Raw genomic sequence first — 19,450 nt, 5'->3', positions numbered from 1 at the left:
GATTAGGGTCCAATTCTCACTATTAACTATGACTTTTGCCTCAATAAACTGCTTATTAATAATTAGTAAGGTAGTTGTTAAGTTTAGGTATTCGGTAGGATTAGGGATGTAGAATATAGTCATGCAGAATAAGGCATTAATATGTGCTTTATAAGTAATAATAATCAGCCAATATGCTAGTAATATGCATGCTAATGAGCAACTAGTTAATAGTGAGAATTGGGTCCTAAACTAAAGCGTTACAGAATGTTTTCTCCACTCCTGATTTTATTTAAAAGCCATACTTTCACAATCCTGCAAGTTGGAATCAGTATAAGATATCATGTGTTATTAATACTGTTATAATGTCAGTCTTGATGTGCTCGTCAATTTGGTGATCTTTACCGAGTGCGAGTTTTTACCGGGACTTTCCATATTAAAGTCCCTCAGGGGGCACGCTCATTAGTGCCACTACAATTACATTCCTCATGAATTATTCCTCAGTGTTGTGCCACCATGCTCTAAATATGAATGCGGAGCGAGTCCGGAAGAGGACCAGAGATAAACATTGATTAAAATCATAAGAGGACCGGGAGTGAGTGGAAGTGATTGGCAGCCGGGCTGGTTTGTGACGGAGAGCGTTTAATGTGTGCTGGGATTTGAAATGGGAATGTGCTGTTTTGTGGGGGAATGGCCGTGTAAATGTTTAATGAGGATATTCTGGCTTTGGAGCGCTTGCTGTACTCCAGCTACAGGGATCTTTGGGCTTTGCTCTGTAATGGCTGGGTCCACTTTCTCAGGTGGCACGTGGATCTGTGGCGTAGAGAGGCGAGACTCGTGTTTAGTCTTCAAATTTAAACCATAAATGTTCAAAGGGCCTTTCTGGGTGGCCATGAATCATAAAGTATATATAAACAAAAGTACAGTAATGCCGTATCTGCACATTCTCTGAGTTCTGTGTATTTCTGGGAGCTATCTTTAACCCAGTTACACGGCAGTGGGAGTGAATGGTGGTTGATGGCATCAGCTGGACTGTACTGTATATTGGATGGTGTCAGCTGCACAATAACTTAAACTCTTACCTAACATACATTCTGTGTACAGTGAGGCAAGGCAAGCGCATTATTTGTGTAAATTATGTTGTTCGTGCGTAAGAGCTTCTGTCTGCGTCACTTGAGTGCCTGAACATCACTAAACGCTGAGCATAGGATCAAGTTATGGACTCAATTGCAAGAGTTTTTGAGATTAGGTTTATTTTCTTCTCATGTTTTCATTTGCGGAACGGGTAATACACATTTGGGGTCGTAGGATATTTAGTTATGTATTAATTTGGGCAGTTAGAGTTATGGGTTATATATTGGGTGGTGGTTGTGTTATTGGTTATATATTCATTGGGGTTATAGGTCTGTCATGTGGACTCTTATTTTGATATTCTGTTCTGTTTCCTTTAGTTCCTGTTTCCCAGATCTGCTTAGTTTCGGGTTCCTTGGTTACTGATTATGTCCTCGTTTGTTTCGTATTAGTCTCAGCTGTGTCTCATCTCGTTATGTTCACCATGTATATATTCTTCCTGTTTTGCTCTATTCTCTGCCTGTTATCGTCTAGTTTAGCATGTATATTCTACTATGTTCTCCGTAGCGTGTGTTTCTGTTTGTTGGATTTAATATGTCCATTGATAATATGAGTTGTGCATGTTGGATTGCTGCCGCATCTGAGGTCATCGGTTATATATTAAATTTTGGGTCATTGTTTATTGGTTATATATTCATTTGGACCTGCTATTGTTATAGGTTGTGATTGTGGGTGTTGGCTTATATATGGGCTCTAATATAATTGGCTAATTATTCAGTTGCAGTTTTACGCTGTTGATTATATATTCAGTTTAGCCTAAGGCTAATGGTTATATATTCATTTGGACCTTTAGGTCAGTGGCTACATACTGTATGCAGTTATATATTGAGTTGGGTTCATGTTTGTTTATACAGTATTCTGTTGGAGTTAAAGGCTATTGGTTTTATATCCAGTGTCTATGGCGATCTGTATATATATTCATGTGGGATTATAATTCGGTGGATATTCTGGATGCATTTGGGGTTATGAATTATATTTAGTTAAAGTCCCCCCGTAGTCAATAATTTTATCCCTTAAAACTCATCTTTGATCACTAAAGTTACATATTTAAGGATTTTTTTAAATATGAAGTTCATTCGCGTTGTATTGTAAGCCTAACCCTAACGTGCTAAAACACCACCAAAAGTTATTTTTTGCAGCTTGTGTTCGAAATATTATGTTATATTTTTTATTTAGCATTCAAGTAGGCAAATACTGTTTTAATGTAACTGCAAAGCTATGATCATCAATGATACCAGGGAATTATCAGGTCTACACAATTAAAAACACAAACAAAAAAAACAACAAGTTTTTTAGTTTTTATTGTAAATATGTCAATTTACATGTACAAATACACTACACAAATAGGACAAAATAAAGATAAACTGGTACCACTTTATTTTACAGTGTCCTTGTTACATATAACATGTACGTATACCATAATAATAACAGTAAATTATGCATAATTACATGCAACTAACCCTAAACCAAATCCTAACCCTATAGTAAGTACATGTTGTTCATTAATTTTACTCAGTACTTAAATGTATGATCACACTGTAACACAGACACCTTAAAATAAAGTGTAACCAATAAACCTTTATAACACTTCCATATTTAAAAACAAAAAATATGCAAAGAGACTCATTGGCACATAATGTACTTTCTTCTGCTTCAGTTTGACAGAATACTTTTGTATTCATGACATCAACTGCATGTTCAAGGAGCATGCATGTCATTTATTCAGAAACGTCTTGGTCCTTCATACAGAGCAACTGAACAGAATAAGCTGAAGATGGATTATTCAAATCTTCCATCAAGTGATTCTGTGAAATAACACAGAACAAGGGCGATACGACTGTAATAAACTGCATGCACTGTAAAGCACTGTAAAGGTGTACATTGCGTTTCAAGCGTAAGAAAAAAGATTTGCAACATTTACTGTTGTTTTGTACTGTACTGTAAGTGTAATTCATGTATTGTTAAACTGCAGCTTCACGCTAACAAAATAAATATGAATATAAATTTAATTTACAATCGTATGTACACTTCCACAAATCTTACCCTGCACATGCAAATCTTTTTGGCATCATCATCAACTTTTAAGTTGTTATATAGTGGTTTTCTCAGCACAGATTGTTTCAGATCAGTACTTTATAATGTATATTTGAAGGAAAAATATGTATGAATAATGAATGTGTTTGTGCCCCTATTAAGCTACAAGTACTGTAAAATAGTGTAATGCACCTACCTTGGAAAAACTCTACTTTTTTAAAATGACCTTCCCAGTGTTGCTTTATTTATTTATTTATTACATGTTGTATTTTACAATACGCTTCACAAGACGTATTTTGCTAATAACAGTTTTCACCACATGGATAATTGGTGATGTATTAATTCTGGATTATGGGTTAATGGCTATATATTGAATGCAGTTGGGGTTATGTGATATATATTCAGTGTATGGGATGTATTTGGGTTATTGACGATATTCCGTTGGGCTTATGGGTTATTAGTTACAATATATTCAGTTATTTATGAGTTAAATATTCAGTTGGGGTTTGTGTTATTGATTATATTCATTTACGTTTATAGTGTAAACAGTGTATTCAGTTTATTATGGGTCATACTATATTTAGTTAGGATTAATAAAGAACATAATTCATTTAGTTGTTTAATCAGATGAGATACATATTTTTATATTGGTTACGTATTTATATATAATTTGCGAGTTCAAATCATGTTATGAATAACTTAAACTTTTGAATAACTTATGAATGGTGTGTAATCATATTTGTGAGAGAACAGTTGAGGACAAGTGAGAAGAATATTGAGAAGTATGGAGTGTGTCCAGTGTTCTTGCCCTGGCATCCTTAGACTTTTTCCCCTGCCTTATCGAGGTTTTACTGTGAGAGATGTAATGATTCACTTTGCGCTGTCAGAAGAGATCAGTGTGTGTGTGTGTGTGAGATTTCCTTCAGTGATCCACTGCCTGATACTATGCTATATCACATTTCTTTCTCTCACAATGTTCCATTGATACTTCAGGTCCTGGATTGCTGTTTGTATTGATTTATTTGTTGATTCATGTAATTCCTGCAATTAATAAAGAGAACTCATCTAAATAAGACAAACCTCTGAAAACTACATTTCTCAGTCAGAGCTGCTTCTCAGACGCTCTGCACAAAGTTATCCCTGCAAATGAGATTGAAGGTGATATCACAGATTCACTTTCTAGTCTCTCTTGTGCGTTTGGCACAGTTTCAATCACGACTCAATTATGACACTGTGATGCATTGCCATGCGTTGAATCACAATGATGTATATTTCATCTTGGGACGGTTGGCAAACCCTGCCTTACTTGAATGTTCGTAACGGCTGAAGAGTTCAACACCACTGAACAACATAGGATGAAAACCACTGACATATTTCCACCAACACAAGACTTGATGCCGAGTGTGTATTTGTATCAAAACTTTGTGTATAATTGTATTTAAATGTAATTTAGCATACTAATTAACATTATTCATTCAGAGTTCATAATGTTAGGTTAATGTTTTATTTAGGGTAATGGAGAGCTTGATTTTCTTTAAAACCCTTTAAAGTGGACTTTATTAACTCCTGTTTCTTCATTTCTTTCTTTCTACCACAGAAACCTCTTGGACAGAGACACCTTCTCAAAGTCTGATCCAAGTAAGCCTTTGGTTTCACACGTCACATTTTAAGAAGCTTGTCCATTTATTCTAATACGCATTGAAGCGTTGTAGGTACAGAGATGGGTTTATCTGAAAGCTCACGTACCGCTAGCACATCCCACTGAAATCACAGTACTAGAAAAATGCAGTTAACACACTCATCAGCAGAGCTCTGATCCCCGTCGGGAGCGTCATTAGTGTGTGAAATCTTACCTGCCTGCCTTAATGCTTATGCTGTTTTATTAGAAAGCTTGTGCATGAAACAGAAATACAAATGGGAAAAATAATAATCTGCATATAAAAGAAGATGCACATGCAGGCATACAGCGGATACAGCAATTTCCTTCATATGCAGGAGAGTATTATTCGCATTTGTATTTGCGTGTGTGGTTTTGTTTTGATTGCATATTCACGTGTCGTATGTTCATGTGGGTTGCAACTGTATTGTGTAATCCAGATGTTGTGTTCAGATACATTCACAGCTTTAATGAACATACAGATGCGTTTGACTGCAGGCTTGCATTGTTCATTCTGCTGTATGGCTGATTACACTGACTGTTTCTGACACACATACACATACACACACACTCACACACACACACACACACGCACACACACGCACACACACACACACACACACACACTCACATGCACATTATATGCTCTAAAAGGTTTTGTTTCGATTGTTTTTTCTGCTAAGAAAATTCTATTTTCATCTTGAAATTGGGCCAAGTATTTGATTGTTTGCGAAGTACACAACTTTTCTTCCTTCCTTTAAAGGAGTCACACCTTTGCAACATTATATCCCTGGAAGTCAATATATAATAACAGACTTAATTTAGTTTTTTTTTTTTCATGACCATTTTCCATTCTCTCTCTGACTATTCGTATTAAACACTGTTTTTTTTTTTTTTTTTTTTTGTGCCTTTAAGACTTCTATATGCAAATGACCTCTCTTTTGATTGGCTAAGCCCTATGTCTGTCTGAGCTCTAGCTGTACTGAGGTCTTTGAAGTTTTGGGAACATTTTGAGTTTGGAACATTAAGCACAAAGTATACTTTAAATTTGACGTGAAAGCCAAACACTTTTTCTTTCAAAGTTTATAATGTGTGTGTGAACACACGTGATTGACACATTGTCATGTGTTGGCTGTAATAATCAATCACACGACGATGGAGAATACACTGGAACAGACTTTAATGATAAATACTAGGAGAACACGGAGGAACACAACCACACGCATTCGTAAACGAAGACGAACAGAGACCAAGGGAGAACTCAGGGTTTAAATGCATAGATTAAACAAAGGGAACTAATGAGAATTAAAAAACACCAGGTGAACTGAATACAACAATCAAAGGAACAAACTAGAAACTGGGTCAAATGACAAGACACAGACAGACAAACAAACACGTTACACACATATGCAATAGCAAGTTAGATTTTTCTCTTTGTAGACGTTTTGACCAATACAAATGTCATTGTAGTTGCAGGTAGGCCTCTACTGTATCTATTGTATCTACTGTATCTATAGTCTATTGTTGTTTTGGTCTCCAGTGGTTTTGTGTTGTTACGTCTCTTCCGTTTCTTTTTCGAATGAGAAACAGTGAGCCAGGACAGTGTGGCCACCTTGTGGTCTAACCAGTTATTTAAGAAAAAAAAACTAGAAAAATTGACCTCTGCCTACATTTTTGCATTACTCCAAACATACTGTAATATACTTTACATACATTTCAACTGCTGTCTCCAGCTCAAATGAACACTAGAAGTAGCTACAATTCCAACATCTTGGCTTGCTCGTTTTAAAAAGTGATTTTTTCACTATTATTTACAACATGACCAAGTTTTCAAGTTTAAATAAAAGATTTTTGTTATAAGATACAATAAAAACAACTTTGTGCATCAAAACCACTCCTTTTCTGGTAAAGAAATGAACTTGACTTTCTTAAGTCAACTCGTTTGCGACAGCTGAATATAACATTTTTGAGTTTCTGAGTAACATGTAATTTATTTAAGCCATGAAATAAACATTTCGAACGCCTTTGATCAGCACGTTTTATAATCACCCAAAAATCAAACAGTTCACCTTACGCATGTTTTCACGTCCGTCAAAAACTTATGCTGGCTGTCGGTTGGAATATTAGAAATGAAAACATTGACTAAATTTCACTGCACTAAGTACTTGCTGGCTAAGAAATAAAAATATATTACCTTACGAACCATCTGTTTTCAAAACTACATCATTTGAATATCACAACATCGATCAAAAAATAACATGCTCAATACACGGTAGTAATTACGAGAAGCAGAGGTCCAGCGAGTTCACGCATTTCCTGGAAAACCCAAACTACCGGATGATTTTACTCCATCGTCGCTTTCCGTGAAGAGGGAGAAAATGGCGGCCTGAGCGGCTTCAACATGCTGTCAGAGACGATAACGTACAAAATACATAACACACGTTGAGTATATATGCAGACATCCCACCTCTCTCAAAAGGTCTGGGAGTGTCCCGTATATTGATAACGGCTCCCCGACGCCTGCAAATTATAGACAATTTCCCAGAAATCGAGCGAGCGAGAGAAAGCCTGTTTCCACCTGGTATGAAGATGTGTTTTCGGTGAACCGATCACAAATGGTCAGCCAAGATGCATAACCGTTACTAGGGCTGAACCCAAATATTCCAATATTCGTTGGATGGGTTGGTATTCGATGTTCAATTTGGGGATTCCAATACTATTCGTTTTTTTATTGTTGTTTTTTTCGCACACCTGGCATCCCCCTCGAAGCGGTTAGCACTCTCGCTTGAATATGTTTACACTATAAAATCTGGCGAAATACAAAACTCTTTTTTTACAATTATCTTATATAGCCTAGCCGTTTTTAATATGATGGACAGTTGAAGGAACCCAATCTCGCTATACTTAATAAATATATTTGCTTCTTCTTGGCCTACTAAAGTGTTCCTGCAACTGGAGTATTCTCTGTCTCAGCGCACAACTGCATGATCTTGTATGGACAAAAGCGCATGCCTGAGCTTGTATTTTGGGTTAAGCATTGTGGAAAATAGAAACATTGTGGAAAATAGATTCAAAGAAACAAAATGTATTAGCCCTTTTACCCGTTATTATCAATCTAAATGAATCTACTGCGAAATATAGGAGCTTGTTGAAACTCAAATGTGAGATTTTACTGTGACGTCACGTTTATTGAAATGTGAACTGTGCTAATTGTGCAAGCAAGCCTAACAATACCTTGTTCTATTTAGCCTATTATTTGTTTTATTCTATATAAGGGAATTAATTAGTTTTTTTTATTTAAACTTAAACCTCCATTTTGTAACAGACGCGTGTGTTTATTTTAGCACTTCCGTCAGTGAAACACCAACACTACAGCCTATAAAACATCGAAAAAAGATATCTGTAAATTTTGGTAACCTAAATAATATAACAAAGTTACATATTATTTAAAAAAACCATTTGTTTTATATTTCCCGACAAAGATGTGTCATATAGCCTATCGCTCTGCGGGACACGGGCAGGAAAGACACAGTCATTCTCTTTTCTAATATCTTCATGCTTTCTCCTGATGTTCTGAGCAACTGACTCTTGTTGTGAAAGGCCTGAAGAGCGAATTTTATATTGACAGTGTCAAGACATTTTAGGCTGTTTGATTTTTGTGCTGCCAGAGAAAGTGAAGCTAAAATCCCAAGTGTGTGTGAAATGTGCTATAAAAGATGGTATATTTTTACATGATTTGTTTAATTAGCCCTTAGCAGATTTTGATAGTATCAGTGTTATATTTCACTGTGTTCAGTGCCAGTTTTCCCAGTGTGTCTGATTGTTTATCCCATTCACATGTTGTCTCATTAATTACCTCACTATCTCCTGTGTATCTACACTCCCTGTTCTGTTCAGTTCTTTGCCTTGTCTCGTAAACGCTTTGTGGTTGTTTTTCCTGTGTTTCTTGTACCGTGAGTTCTGAATTAAAGACTTTAGTGATATATCTTCATCTTCATGCACTTCTATTGTGCAGCCACTCATGACAGATAGAAGCTGTAAAGCTCAGATGCTTGTAGAAGTAAGCTTAAATGGCATGGTTGCTTCAGCAAATGTGTTTTTACTTCATGTTTGCTTTAACACTATTGGTTGGGTTTATGGTAGAGTTTAGTTTAGGTGCTTTTTTTTTAAAAACACGAGCATTAAACTTTTAGCACCACTCACCAGACATTTAATTTCCAAAACATTCATCTGTTTTAGATAAAACCGAACAAGCTTTTAGTGTCACTCACTGGACATTTTGCTTTGAAATTGTAGCAAAACATGCAAGAAGCAGCATAATATAATTTTGCAGAAATGTCGCCACATTTTTCTCGTTTTTCCAATTAGCCTGGATTGGAGGTGTCAGAAATTCGGGGGAATTTTTTAGATTGGAAAATTAAGCTCAAAGTATATTTCACTCTTGACGCAAACTCTTAGCGTTTAGCGCAGTGTTTCTCTGGTGGGTCGCGGAGTGTGGGGTCAAAGAAACAACAACAACATGTTTTTATTTTTTCTGAATCGAGACTTTTATTTTGAAAGACATGCATGAAAGCTATTGACTCTGTCTGTCAGACTTAGGTTAAGTAAGGAGTGCCTGAAACATTGTAGTTGCATTGTCAATTAGTAAGTAATGAAATTACCAAAAAGTACCAATAAATTACATAACTTTGTGTGTTAGCTGGGAAAAATTTGCATGCAGGTATAATGAAAAAAAAAAGAAAAAAAAAAGGGTTGCGGCATAATGACCATGGAAGTCAATGGGGTCCATCAACTGTTTGGTTACCCACATACTTCAAAACATCTTCTTTTGTGTTCAGCAGAAGAAATATATTCTTACAGGTTTGGAACAACATGAGGGTGAGAAAATTATGACAGAATTTTCATTTTTTGGGTGAACTATCTCTTTAAGAGATACCTGAAATTAAAGTACATACAAAGTACATATTCATGTTTACATAACTTCTAAGAGTTAGTGCAGACCATGGCCAAAGCCAACACTTTCTAGTGTGCATGCATGTGTTGACCATCTGTGTTAGTGCACTGGTTTGACCAATGGGGACCCACATTTTCCCATGGTCATTATGCCGCGACCCAATTTTTTTTCAAGTGAAAAGGATGAGCTTTCAAACTACACGTGTGTGTGTGTGTGTTGCTTGGGAATCAAACCCTTGATCTTGGTTTTGCTAGCATCATGTGCTAAAGCTGTTGTGCTAAAGGAACATGTGAAACATGTTAACCTGCTTTTTTGAATAAAGGCTTAGCCAGAATATGGATATTAATTGAAATATTATGTACATGCAAACACGGTCACTGCTGTGCAGAAGAAATACCTGGGATATTAAAGAGATCTTATTTGAGATCCTAATGCAAATGGGACTTATTATTATGAAAAGCATATGACACAAGTAAGCTTGGATTAAGACATCAATGCAACAAGAAATGGTCCTTCCCCTAAACACACAAATTATACTGCCTGCAATATGACATCAAGTGCTGTGGATGGCCACACACACACACACACACTGAGCGATGAGGCTATATTTAGCCTCCTGGAGTCCCGGATTCCAGTGTCTTTTGGCCGGTGTATGATGGGAGGAGCTGTAGCGCTGCGTGACTGGCCCCATCACGTCAGCACAGCTCAGACTCAGCACATATAAGACGACTCTCCTACAGCTCTTCTGCTCATCATGATCGTGATGATGAAGGCCCTGAAAACTGTCTTTGTGCGTAATTCTTACCCCAACAAAAAAGAAATCATTCATCCATGTTGCTTGAAAAACTCATTATAATTTTGAGAGGGGATGGCGTTCCAGTTCAAATTGGTTAGATTTTTTGAGGAAAATGAAAGGGATTTCTATATTTTATTCACTCAATAGCCTACGAAAGCGATCCGAGTTCAGTATATAATAAAAATGCAGCGGAGTATTCTACGGTTGGTTGCGCAATATCGACTTTTGTGATTGGCCGTAATAAACGCAGGTTGCAGCCAGTGGACATGCTTCTCTATCGTTGCGGCACGTCCTGATTTTGTCGAGTTAGACACGTTCCTGGGTCAACATGTTTTGTTGATCCTGGAAAAACATTCCTGTCCAAAAATCCCAACCCCTAACCTATCCTTAACTTAACACTGGTTGTAAGCCTAAACTTGACATAAACTGTAAACTTGTCCCTCAGATCTGATTGGTTGATTGGAATGTTGTTCCAGGATCAACAAAGATGTTGATCCAGGAACATTTTGCACTTGGTGAAATCATCAGCGCACGTCCTCTCAGAACCGATCATCAGAGCAAAAGCACTTCAGGTAAATTAACCAGGATGATCCGAGATTTCAGTCGAAAACCTGAACAGAAACTGTTAGTTTAATAGAAGTGATAACAGAAAATTTAATGTGGATAAAACTGCGTTTACGTATCTGAAATTGCCCATGTTTAATTGGATTTAATATAAACTCTGTCTAATGATGATATCTAGCCTGAAAAGAGACGGTGTTTCTATTAATGAGATATTGTAGAGCTGCAAGATTAATTTCAGCACCAGTCCAGGCTCTGTTGGTGCCCTAGGCAAGATTTTACATTTTACAAAAATCATTTGCACAGATTTTAGGTCTTGTCATTTGAAACATTCAAGTGATTTTAAACCATTATTGCGCAAGAAGACACAGTGTTTTCTGTGTACATTTTCTTCGGTGTCTATTTGTGCTTAAACGGACACATTCATGTCATAATGCCCGTCTCGGTGAGTGTCCTAAACACAGTCACTTATGGCTTACGTCAACGTAAAGGAGAAAGAAAGTTGTATTATGCGTATCATTATATGGTTTTGTGCATTCGGTCTTAAAGGGTTAGTTCACCCAAAAATGCAAATTCTGTCAGTAATTACTCACCCTCATGTTGTTCCAACCATGTAAGTGTTTCGTTCTTCTTCGGATCACAAATTAAGATATTTTTGATGAAATCTGACAGCTTTCTCACTCCTCCATAGGCTTTCAGAGGGACCCAAACTCGCCGGCCCAGAATAGTTATTAAAAACATCGTTAAAATAGTCCAAGTGACTACAGTGGCTCTACATTAAGTTTATCATGCGACGACAATACTTTTTGTGCGGAAAAACAACAAAAATAACGACTTTATCCAACTATTAGTGCTCTTCAATGTGGGCCTCTGACGAGAGTTCACGGGAGCGCCAGGACGCATGCGCGAGAACTGAGATTACGGCGTTCTTCTTCTACTACTTGTTACTGGCTGCTCACTCCTTGGGAGTATTACCGCCATCTACTGTACAAGATGACGTCCCGACATCATCAAGACCTAAATCACAATAAGTGTTGAATTCAATAGCTTCCATACAGCGCGTGTCTTCCTCTGCTTATAAACAGCTTCCGGCAATGTCGGGACGTCATCTTGTATCACTAATAGTTGGATAAAGTCGTTATTTTTGTTGTTTTTCCGCACAAAAAGTATCGTCGTCGCATGATAAACTTAATGTAGAGCCACTGTAGTCACTTGGACTATTTTAACAATGTTTTTAATAACTATTCTGGGCCGGCGAGTTTGGGTCCCTCTGAAAGCCTATGGAGGAGTGAGAAAGCTGTCAGATTTCATCAAAAATATCTTAATTTGTGATCCGAAGAAGAACGAAAGACTTACATGGTTGGAACAACATGAGGGAGAGTAATTACTGACAGAATTTTCATTTTTGGGTGAACTAACCCTTTAAAGTGACAGCAGCCTAATACTCCTGCTGTCTGTGTCATTACTGTTAATCAAACAACATAATACATTGAGAAAATCACTTTTGTAGCTTTAACAAAGATTCATTATATTTCATTTATACAGTGAAGACTATATAGTGTTATTTTACATTTGATTATTCAATTTATGTACCTGAATACTGTTTGACTTATCTGAAAAACATAAATCACTGTTTATATATTTATATCTTAGTTTGTTCTATTGTATTTATCTATGCTTACAATGTGTTTATTTTCTATGCAGATGCACTCTCCTACAAAATCACCCCAATCTTTCTAGAATGATTTATTCTTTCTAAATATTCAAGTCAGAATATATATCGCAGTATATATTTCAGAAGAACAAAATAGCGCAATGTCATTTTTTTCCAATATCGTACAGCCCTACTTGAATGGTGTTAGCGGCAAAAATGACCCAGAGGCTGGTTGCTCCCAACTTATATGTGAAGGAGGTTTCTATGACAACAAAGAATAGATCTATGACAGTGCTCTCATCTATAGTCCTATATGTACATTTCAGTGCATGTTATTGTGCATGCGTGTGTATTTTTGGAAACTGTCCAGGTCGCCATATGTGTCTAAACACCCAGCTGACAGAATGAAAGTTAGAAGAGTTTCTGAGTGCATTTAGACAGCTGAGGCAGATTTATCTCTCTCTTTCACACACACACACACACACACACACACACACACACACACACACACACACACACACACACACACTCACACACACGCACGCATGCTCACAAGTCTCGCCAACTCATATCACAAGCAACGGCAGGCGGCTGAAATAATTCTGTTTCTGAGCATCTGTTTGTCTGCCCGGGGCCCTTCCTCTAAACACGAGCCAATACCTGGCGTCAGACTGTGTCTAAAAATATGCCTAATTAAAAAAAGACCATCATCGTCTGCCGAGCGTGCATAATCTCCACCTTTATATTGGGTTTGGACCCTAGAGCCTCGTAGAGTTTATAGAGTGTAACTTTATGACCACCTGTACTCATATCTGTCCTGGGAGACGGATGCGTGTGTGTGTGTGTGTATCTGGTATTCCCTATGTTATGGGGACCAAATAAAAAGGACATGAAAACAGCTTATAAATCATATGAAATTAAGTTTTTTGAAAATGCAAAAATGCAGAAAGTTCTCTGTGATGGGTTGGTTTAGGGTTATGTGATATACAAGTTTCTACAGTTTGTACAGTATAAAAGTCATTATGTCAATGGAAAGCCCTGTGTGTGTGTGTGTGTGTGTGTGTGTGTGTGTTTGTGTGTGTGTGTGTGTGTGTGTGTGTGTGTGTGTGTGTGTGTTTGTGTGTTTGTGTGTGTGTGTGTGTGTGTGTGTTAATGACACTGCTCTTCTCATTGCATGCAAGACAAATGAGCCAATAATATCTCCAGAGCTCCACACATCTTTTGTTGCCTTTTGTGCATATTTGAGTTCTTAATTTGCTGAATTGACAAACCAAAACAAACAAACCAGGGCTGCTGTTTTCACTCTTCTCTCTAACAAGGTTGAATTTTAACGCATCAAGGCAATTTTCATATATCTTTTCTTTTACCTTTGTTTCTGTGTAGTTTGCGTGCTGTACACTCAGACAGTGGCGAACAGAGAGTGGAGAGAGGTATTGTATTTTCAGACCTGTATTTTTTAACATTACTTTTTATTCATGCTGGTTATGTGATGCTGTTTGCTGTTCTGTTGTTTAGTTCGGCAGGACAGAAGTCATCGATAACACGCTGAATCCAGACTTTGTGCACAAATTCATCCTAGATTACTTCTTCGAAGAGAGACAAAATTTACGCTTTGACCTGTGAGTATAATCAGCATGCAAATGTGTTTGTGTTTGAGATTATATGTTTGGGTAAATTATGCATTTTTGACATGATTAATGTTCATTGGCCAAAACGATCAAGAGAATACATTTCTAGTTGCTGGGCTATTTATATATACACTTTTTTTTGTGAAAATATACTTAAAAAAAAAAAAGTATCTCTAAATGTCAAATGGTGTAACCTCCAACTTAAATGTAATAATTAAAATTGTTGTGAAAATAATGAAGCCTAAACAAACTGATCAAACCTTTCTCATTGCAAAAATGTTAAAATCTGGTACACTGACACAGTCATGAGGGACTACAACTTTTATGGGCACATGACAGCAAAAATTTATTTTAATTCAGAAATTGCAAATCTGTCCATGATAGAAGGGGTGTAAAAGATCATTGTGTTTTTTTTATTTTTATTTTTTATTTTTTTATGAATCCATGCATATTTAAAAAACTGAGTAACACGTAATTGACTCGTGTGTCAATAATTGAAAACATGAGCGCACAGATTTGATCTCCATGTTCATTGTAAACAATTAGACATCCAGAGACATTTAAAAACAGACATTTAATGCAGTTTTGTATGATCTCACACACACACACACACACACACACACACACGCACACACACATACTGCCTGCAGGGTTTTGGCTTGCTTCCGCTCAGTGAAGCACATTTTATACAGCAGTATCCCAGAAATTACATTTATGCATTATTCACCTCCCTCACACACACACATGCACGTGGTCAAAACACTCCGCAGATCCTCCATTAGAGCATCCACACAGAATTAAAACATCCATTCCATATGTACAGTACATTATGTTTACAAATCATCTAGAGACACATGATGCACATAATACATGATTTACAGGCTGAATAGAACAGCAGTGACGTTTGTGAGTATATATACACACATATAGAGCCCCAGATCTCAGAGAAGGGACCAGGTGTAAAACTGTCAGGTGTACACACACTCAAACACTGATGGATGTGACATATCCATTAAAATGTCACTTCCAGAATATGATAATATCAGGACAGGGGGATGATTACATGACTGACCAACTACACACACACACACACACACACACACACACACACACACACACACACACTCACACACGGTACATATAGTTGAAGGTGACTGGTTACCAAAGGTGAAGGCTGACCAGAGACCTCATAGGCAACAGAGATAGCCTCGACTATCCACTTGCTTGGATGCGACAGAAGGGCGGCCCTCAGATCCGTCTTCTGCTTAGGTGGCTTCGGCCCCCATGCTATCTGAGGGGGGAGGGAACCGTAGAGCTCTGAAATCTCGAGGTCCTGAAACCTCTCGATGACCATTTTCATAGCATCTCCGAAGAGGCCATGAGGAAAGAGCTGAGTGTCAAAAAGAAAGGCTTTGTGCTTCTTTTTAATATCCGACAAGTTAAGCCAGAGATGCCTCTCCGCGGCCACCAGGGCAACCATAGATCAGCCAATGGCTCTGGCCGTCTCCTTGGTGGCCCAGAGAGATAAATCCTTGGCCCAATGCAACTCTTTAACTGCATCGGGCCCCATTCCCTCGACTTCTTCAAGGTCTCTCAGCAGGTCGGCCTGGTATGCCTGCAGAATTGACATGGTGTGCAGACATGCACCGGCCATATATGCTTTCTGAGTGGCTTGGTGGGTAGCGCCGGGGCCTTCAGGTACGATGGCGTGCTAGGGGACAGATACCTTGCTAGCATCTGTTTTACATTGGGCATCGCCCCTTACTCTTTCAACCCCCTGATATCAGAATACACGTGGACCTGAGGGCTGAAGAGATGGGATGAATACAGTTTATTCCATGACCTCGAAACATCCTTACGGAGGTCGAGAAAGTGGGGGTAACGATTTTGGGGACAGATTTTCCAGGGACTTCTTGGACGAGCGCCCTGTTTCTCGGCTGGCCAATCGATGTTCAGCTTAGACACGGCTCGAGTTATTCCTCCACCAACTCCTCATTTGCCGGGGATAGAAGTGCTAGGCTCCCAAACAAACAACACACAAATTGTGTGTATCCCCACCCATAATAAAGCGAGGGCAGGGGCCATAATAACTTGTCTAGTGATCCTGTTACAATATCGGGACAGACAATACTAAATAAGACTGACAGTTTTCAACACAGAGCGCTTGCCGAGGCATTCCGGATGTGCTTTCATGCTTCCTTGTTGTGGCGTCACGTGCCCGTGACGTCCAGTTTCACCATTGGACTGATTTTACATACATGCTTCAGACACAATCACACAGAGGGGTTTCCAAAGTGTCAATACTATGATACAGCGTGAGTTCCCTCGAAAGGGAAAATGCCATGTCACCATGAAGGCAAGCCAGTGGATATCACACAAGCAATGTGCAAACTCTGCACTAGAGTTATGCTGGCAAAGAAATCTCATACCCCAGGCAATTATTCACTACAGAAAGTGAAAACTGACCGAGCTTTTGGCATCTAACACAGCATTAACGGCGCATATACTCTAAGAGACAATGAGAGATGAATCTAATTTATTTTTATGATATTTCTCTTGTGGCCCATAGTGAAAAAATTAGAAGATAAGTGTTTCGTGTTAAACAAGTTGTTCTTGAAATGAAGAGCATGCAAATCTAATTAATCTTTTATTATCCTTGCAGAGTGTCTGTTATGCGGTGATCCCCTATACAATTATTGTGGGGCAAATGAAATGTAATATTAATATAATAATAAAAGAAGGCTAATAATAATAATAATTTATTAGGCCCTGTGTGCCTGTCCTCTACGCCACAGTAAAGGGCTAAATGACGTCCACCATGCATGGCATCAAAGCAATTCACTGTTTTATCCAAATCCACATGAATATATTCAGTAGTCTACTGCAATGTCCGAGAGTCTCTCCTGTCTCATGGTATTTCTCATGTATTTTTTCTGTCAGCGCTAGAAAGAAAAATGTCTTTTTACATGATGCGGTGTTCATCGGCACAGTCAAGATTAACTTAGAGGTTGCCAATGATTCGACTGTGGACTAGCTTTGACTCTCTGAACAGTGAGTCTTTCTTGCTTGTGGCATACATATGGGGGGCCACCTTGGTATACTCCCCCATGTGTATACTCTCTCTCTCTCTCTCTCTCTCTCTCTCTCATTTATACAACAAAGTTTGTTTCTAGAGGAAAACTGCGTCATCGTCCACCTTAAGTATTGCAGATATATTAAATATTAAATGTCCCCAACTTAGCAAGCCAAAAGCCAAGGCAACAGTGGCAAGGAACCAAAACTCCATCAGGAGACAGAATGGAGAAAAACACCATGGGAGAACCCAGGCTCAGTCGAGGGCCAGTTCTCCTCTGGCCAATGAACAGTGTATGATTATGATCCAGGCAGCATTCAGTGATCAGTGCCGATGGCTGTCGTGTCGTTGAGGCCTTCACAGGGCTGATGAGGCTGGCATACAACCCCCCATTAATTAATTTTATACATTGCGCTTTCAGAGCTTTTATATGCGCTTTATAAGTTCCCATCCAAACTGAATGGACCAAATATCAGCGCAATATTTCTGGAGTCTGGTTTATTGTGCATTCGTGGCGTGCAAATCACCGTACCGTGTGTGTGTTAACCAGCGCGCTCCAAGATTTGCACGAGCTGTTCCTATTCCGACGCCAAAACATGCCAAGATGTTCAAACTTCGCCCTTGTTTAATACACTTGTTGGTGACAAATCATTCAGTGTACTTGGCATTGATGATATCCATAGCAATAGCCAGCACAAGCCAAAAACTATACTCCTGCAGACTGTGTTGAGTATGTGTGTGTGGTAGATTCTTGACACAAAGTTAGCACACATACAACATCACAGCACAGCTAAAGTAAAACATGTAGTATACTGACATGACAGGAGACAGGAGATTTCAGCATGAATGGTTGGTCAGGTAAAAGCATGTCTCGATCTCAGTAGTCTCTCCTGCGTGGCTGGAAATATCCGCACATTGTGCTGACGCTGCTCATTTAGCACAGCGGGAGGAAGAATAAGACAGACAGACAAAGAGAGAGACAGCCAAGAGTGCAGATTCATGCTGAGAGGAAAATAACATGTATCCCAACATGACAGATTTTTCCTCAAACATGTAGGCTTGCCACCCACTGAGGCTTCATTTAAGCTGCCGGTGAACAACTGGCTCGTGTTCATTCAGAAGCAGTGTCATACAGAAAACAACCAGTAAAAAACATGACTTAAAGGTAAAGTGTGCAGTTTTTGGAATGAATACTTGTGATTATGCAAATTCTCCACCAATTTGACAAAGCATTGAATTGCCATGAGAGTGTGTTGGAATCACCCATATTATCTATTTGAGGTGATGACATTTCTATGGACCAGTTTTCTTCCGGAAAAAAAAAATCGAGTTATTTTTGCAATATAGTGCTGTGACATATTTTTGTAGGCCAACTCACAAGTTAGCAGCAGCCTGGTTCCCTCAACAAAAAATCCAATAGGATTTCCCATTGGCTTTGGTTTATTGCAGACAGGGCCGGATAAATCATTACTATTGGTCACCCTCTACATCAGTCTGTGGGGTTTGCAAGTATAACGAATGAAACATTAAAAAGAGCTTGTGACTAAATCTCGTAACTCCATTGAATCTGTCAATCAAACCTCATCTCCGCCCCGTCTCTATTGTGAAAGAAGTGCCGCACCAGTTTGGAGTTGCACCGTCTCTGCTTGTTTGCAATGTAAGGGTAAATAAACAACGGGTTCTTTTAATAAGTACGCGTTTTCTTTCCTCAAGAAACACTGTATAAAGGCTAATGTTGTATGTATTTGAGGAGCGGAGAAGCGTGTCTTAGTCTAGCTTTTGTCTTAAGTAGCCTGTGCATAGCACTTCATATTTAATGTCATGAGATTTTGGCCAAATGACAAAAAAAATGGAGCGCCCATATAGCTACAGTAAACTTTATAACCTGTAAGTTCATGAAAGCGTAATGCAATGCACTTACTGCCTCAGATGCAACCGTTCTGACAGAAAAAAAACACACATTCGCTGGTCAAAAAATTTGAA

General features: G+C 38.4%; 1 protein-coding gene across 1 annotated transcript in view; it reads left to right on the top strand.

Moving 5' to 3' along the window:
• Positions 1 to 19,450, top strand: part of cpne8 (copine VIII) — a 58,374-nt gene that overhangs the window by 2,942 nt on the left and 35,982 nt on the right. The window contains exons 2-4 of the mRNA XM_084094700.1: positions 4,742 to 4,782; positions 14,150 to 14,196; positions 14,282 to 14,385. Coding sequence (XP_083950826.1) covers positions 4,742 to 4,782; positions 14,150 to 14,196; positions 14,282 to 14,385 — 192 coding nt within the window. The remainder of the gene's footprint in view (positions 1 to 4,741; positions 4,783 to 14,149; positions 14,197 to 14,281; positions 14,386 to 19,450) is intronic.

This window comes from Abramis brama (genome assembly GCF_963993115.1).
Source record: "Abramis brama genome assembly, chromosome: 20".
NCBI classification, from domain to species: domain Eukaryota; kingdom Metazoa; phylum Chordata; class Actinopteri; order Cypriniformes; family Leuciscidae; genus Abramis; species Abramis brama.
This window is presented reverse-complemented; position numbering and strand designations above follow the sequence as displayed.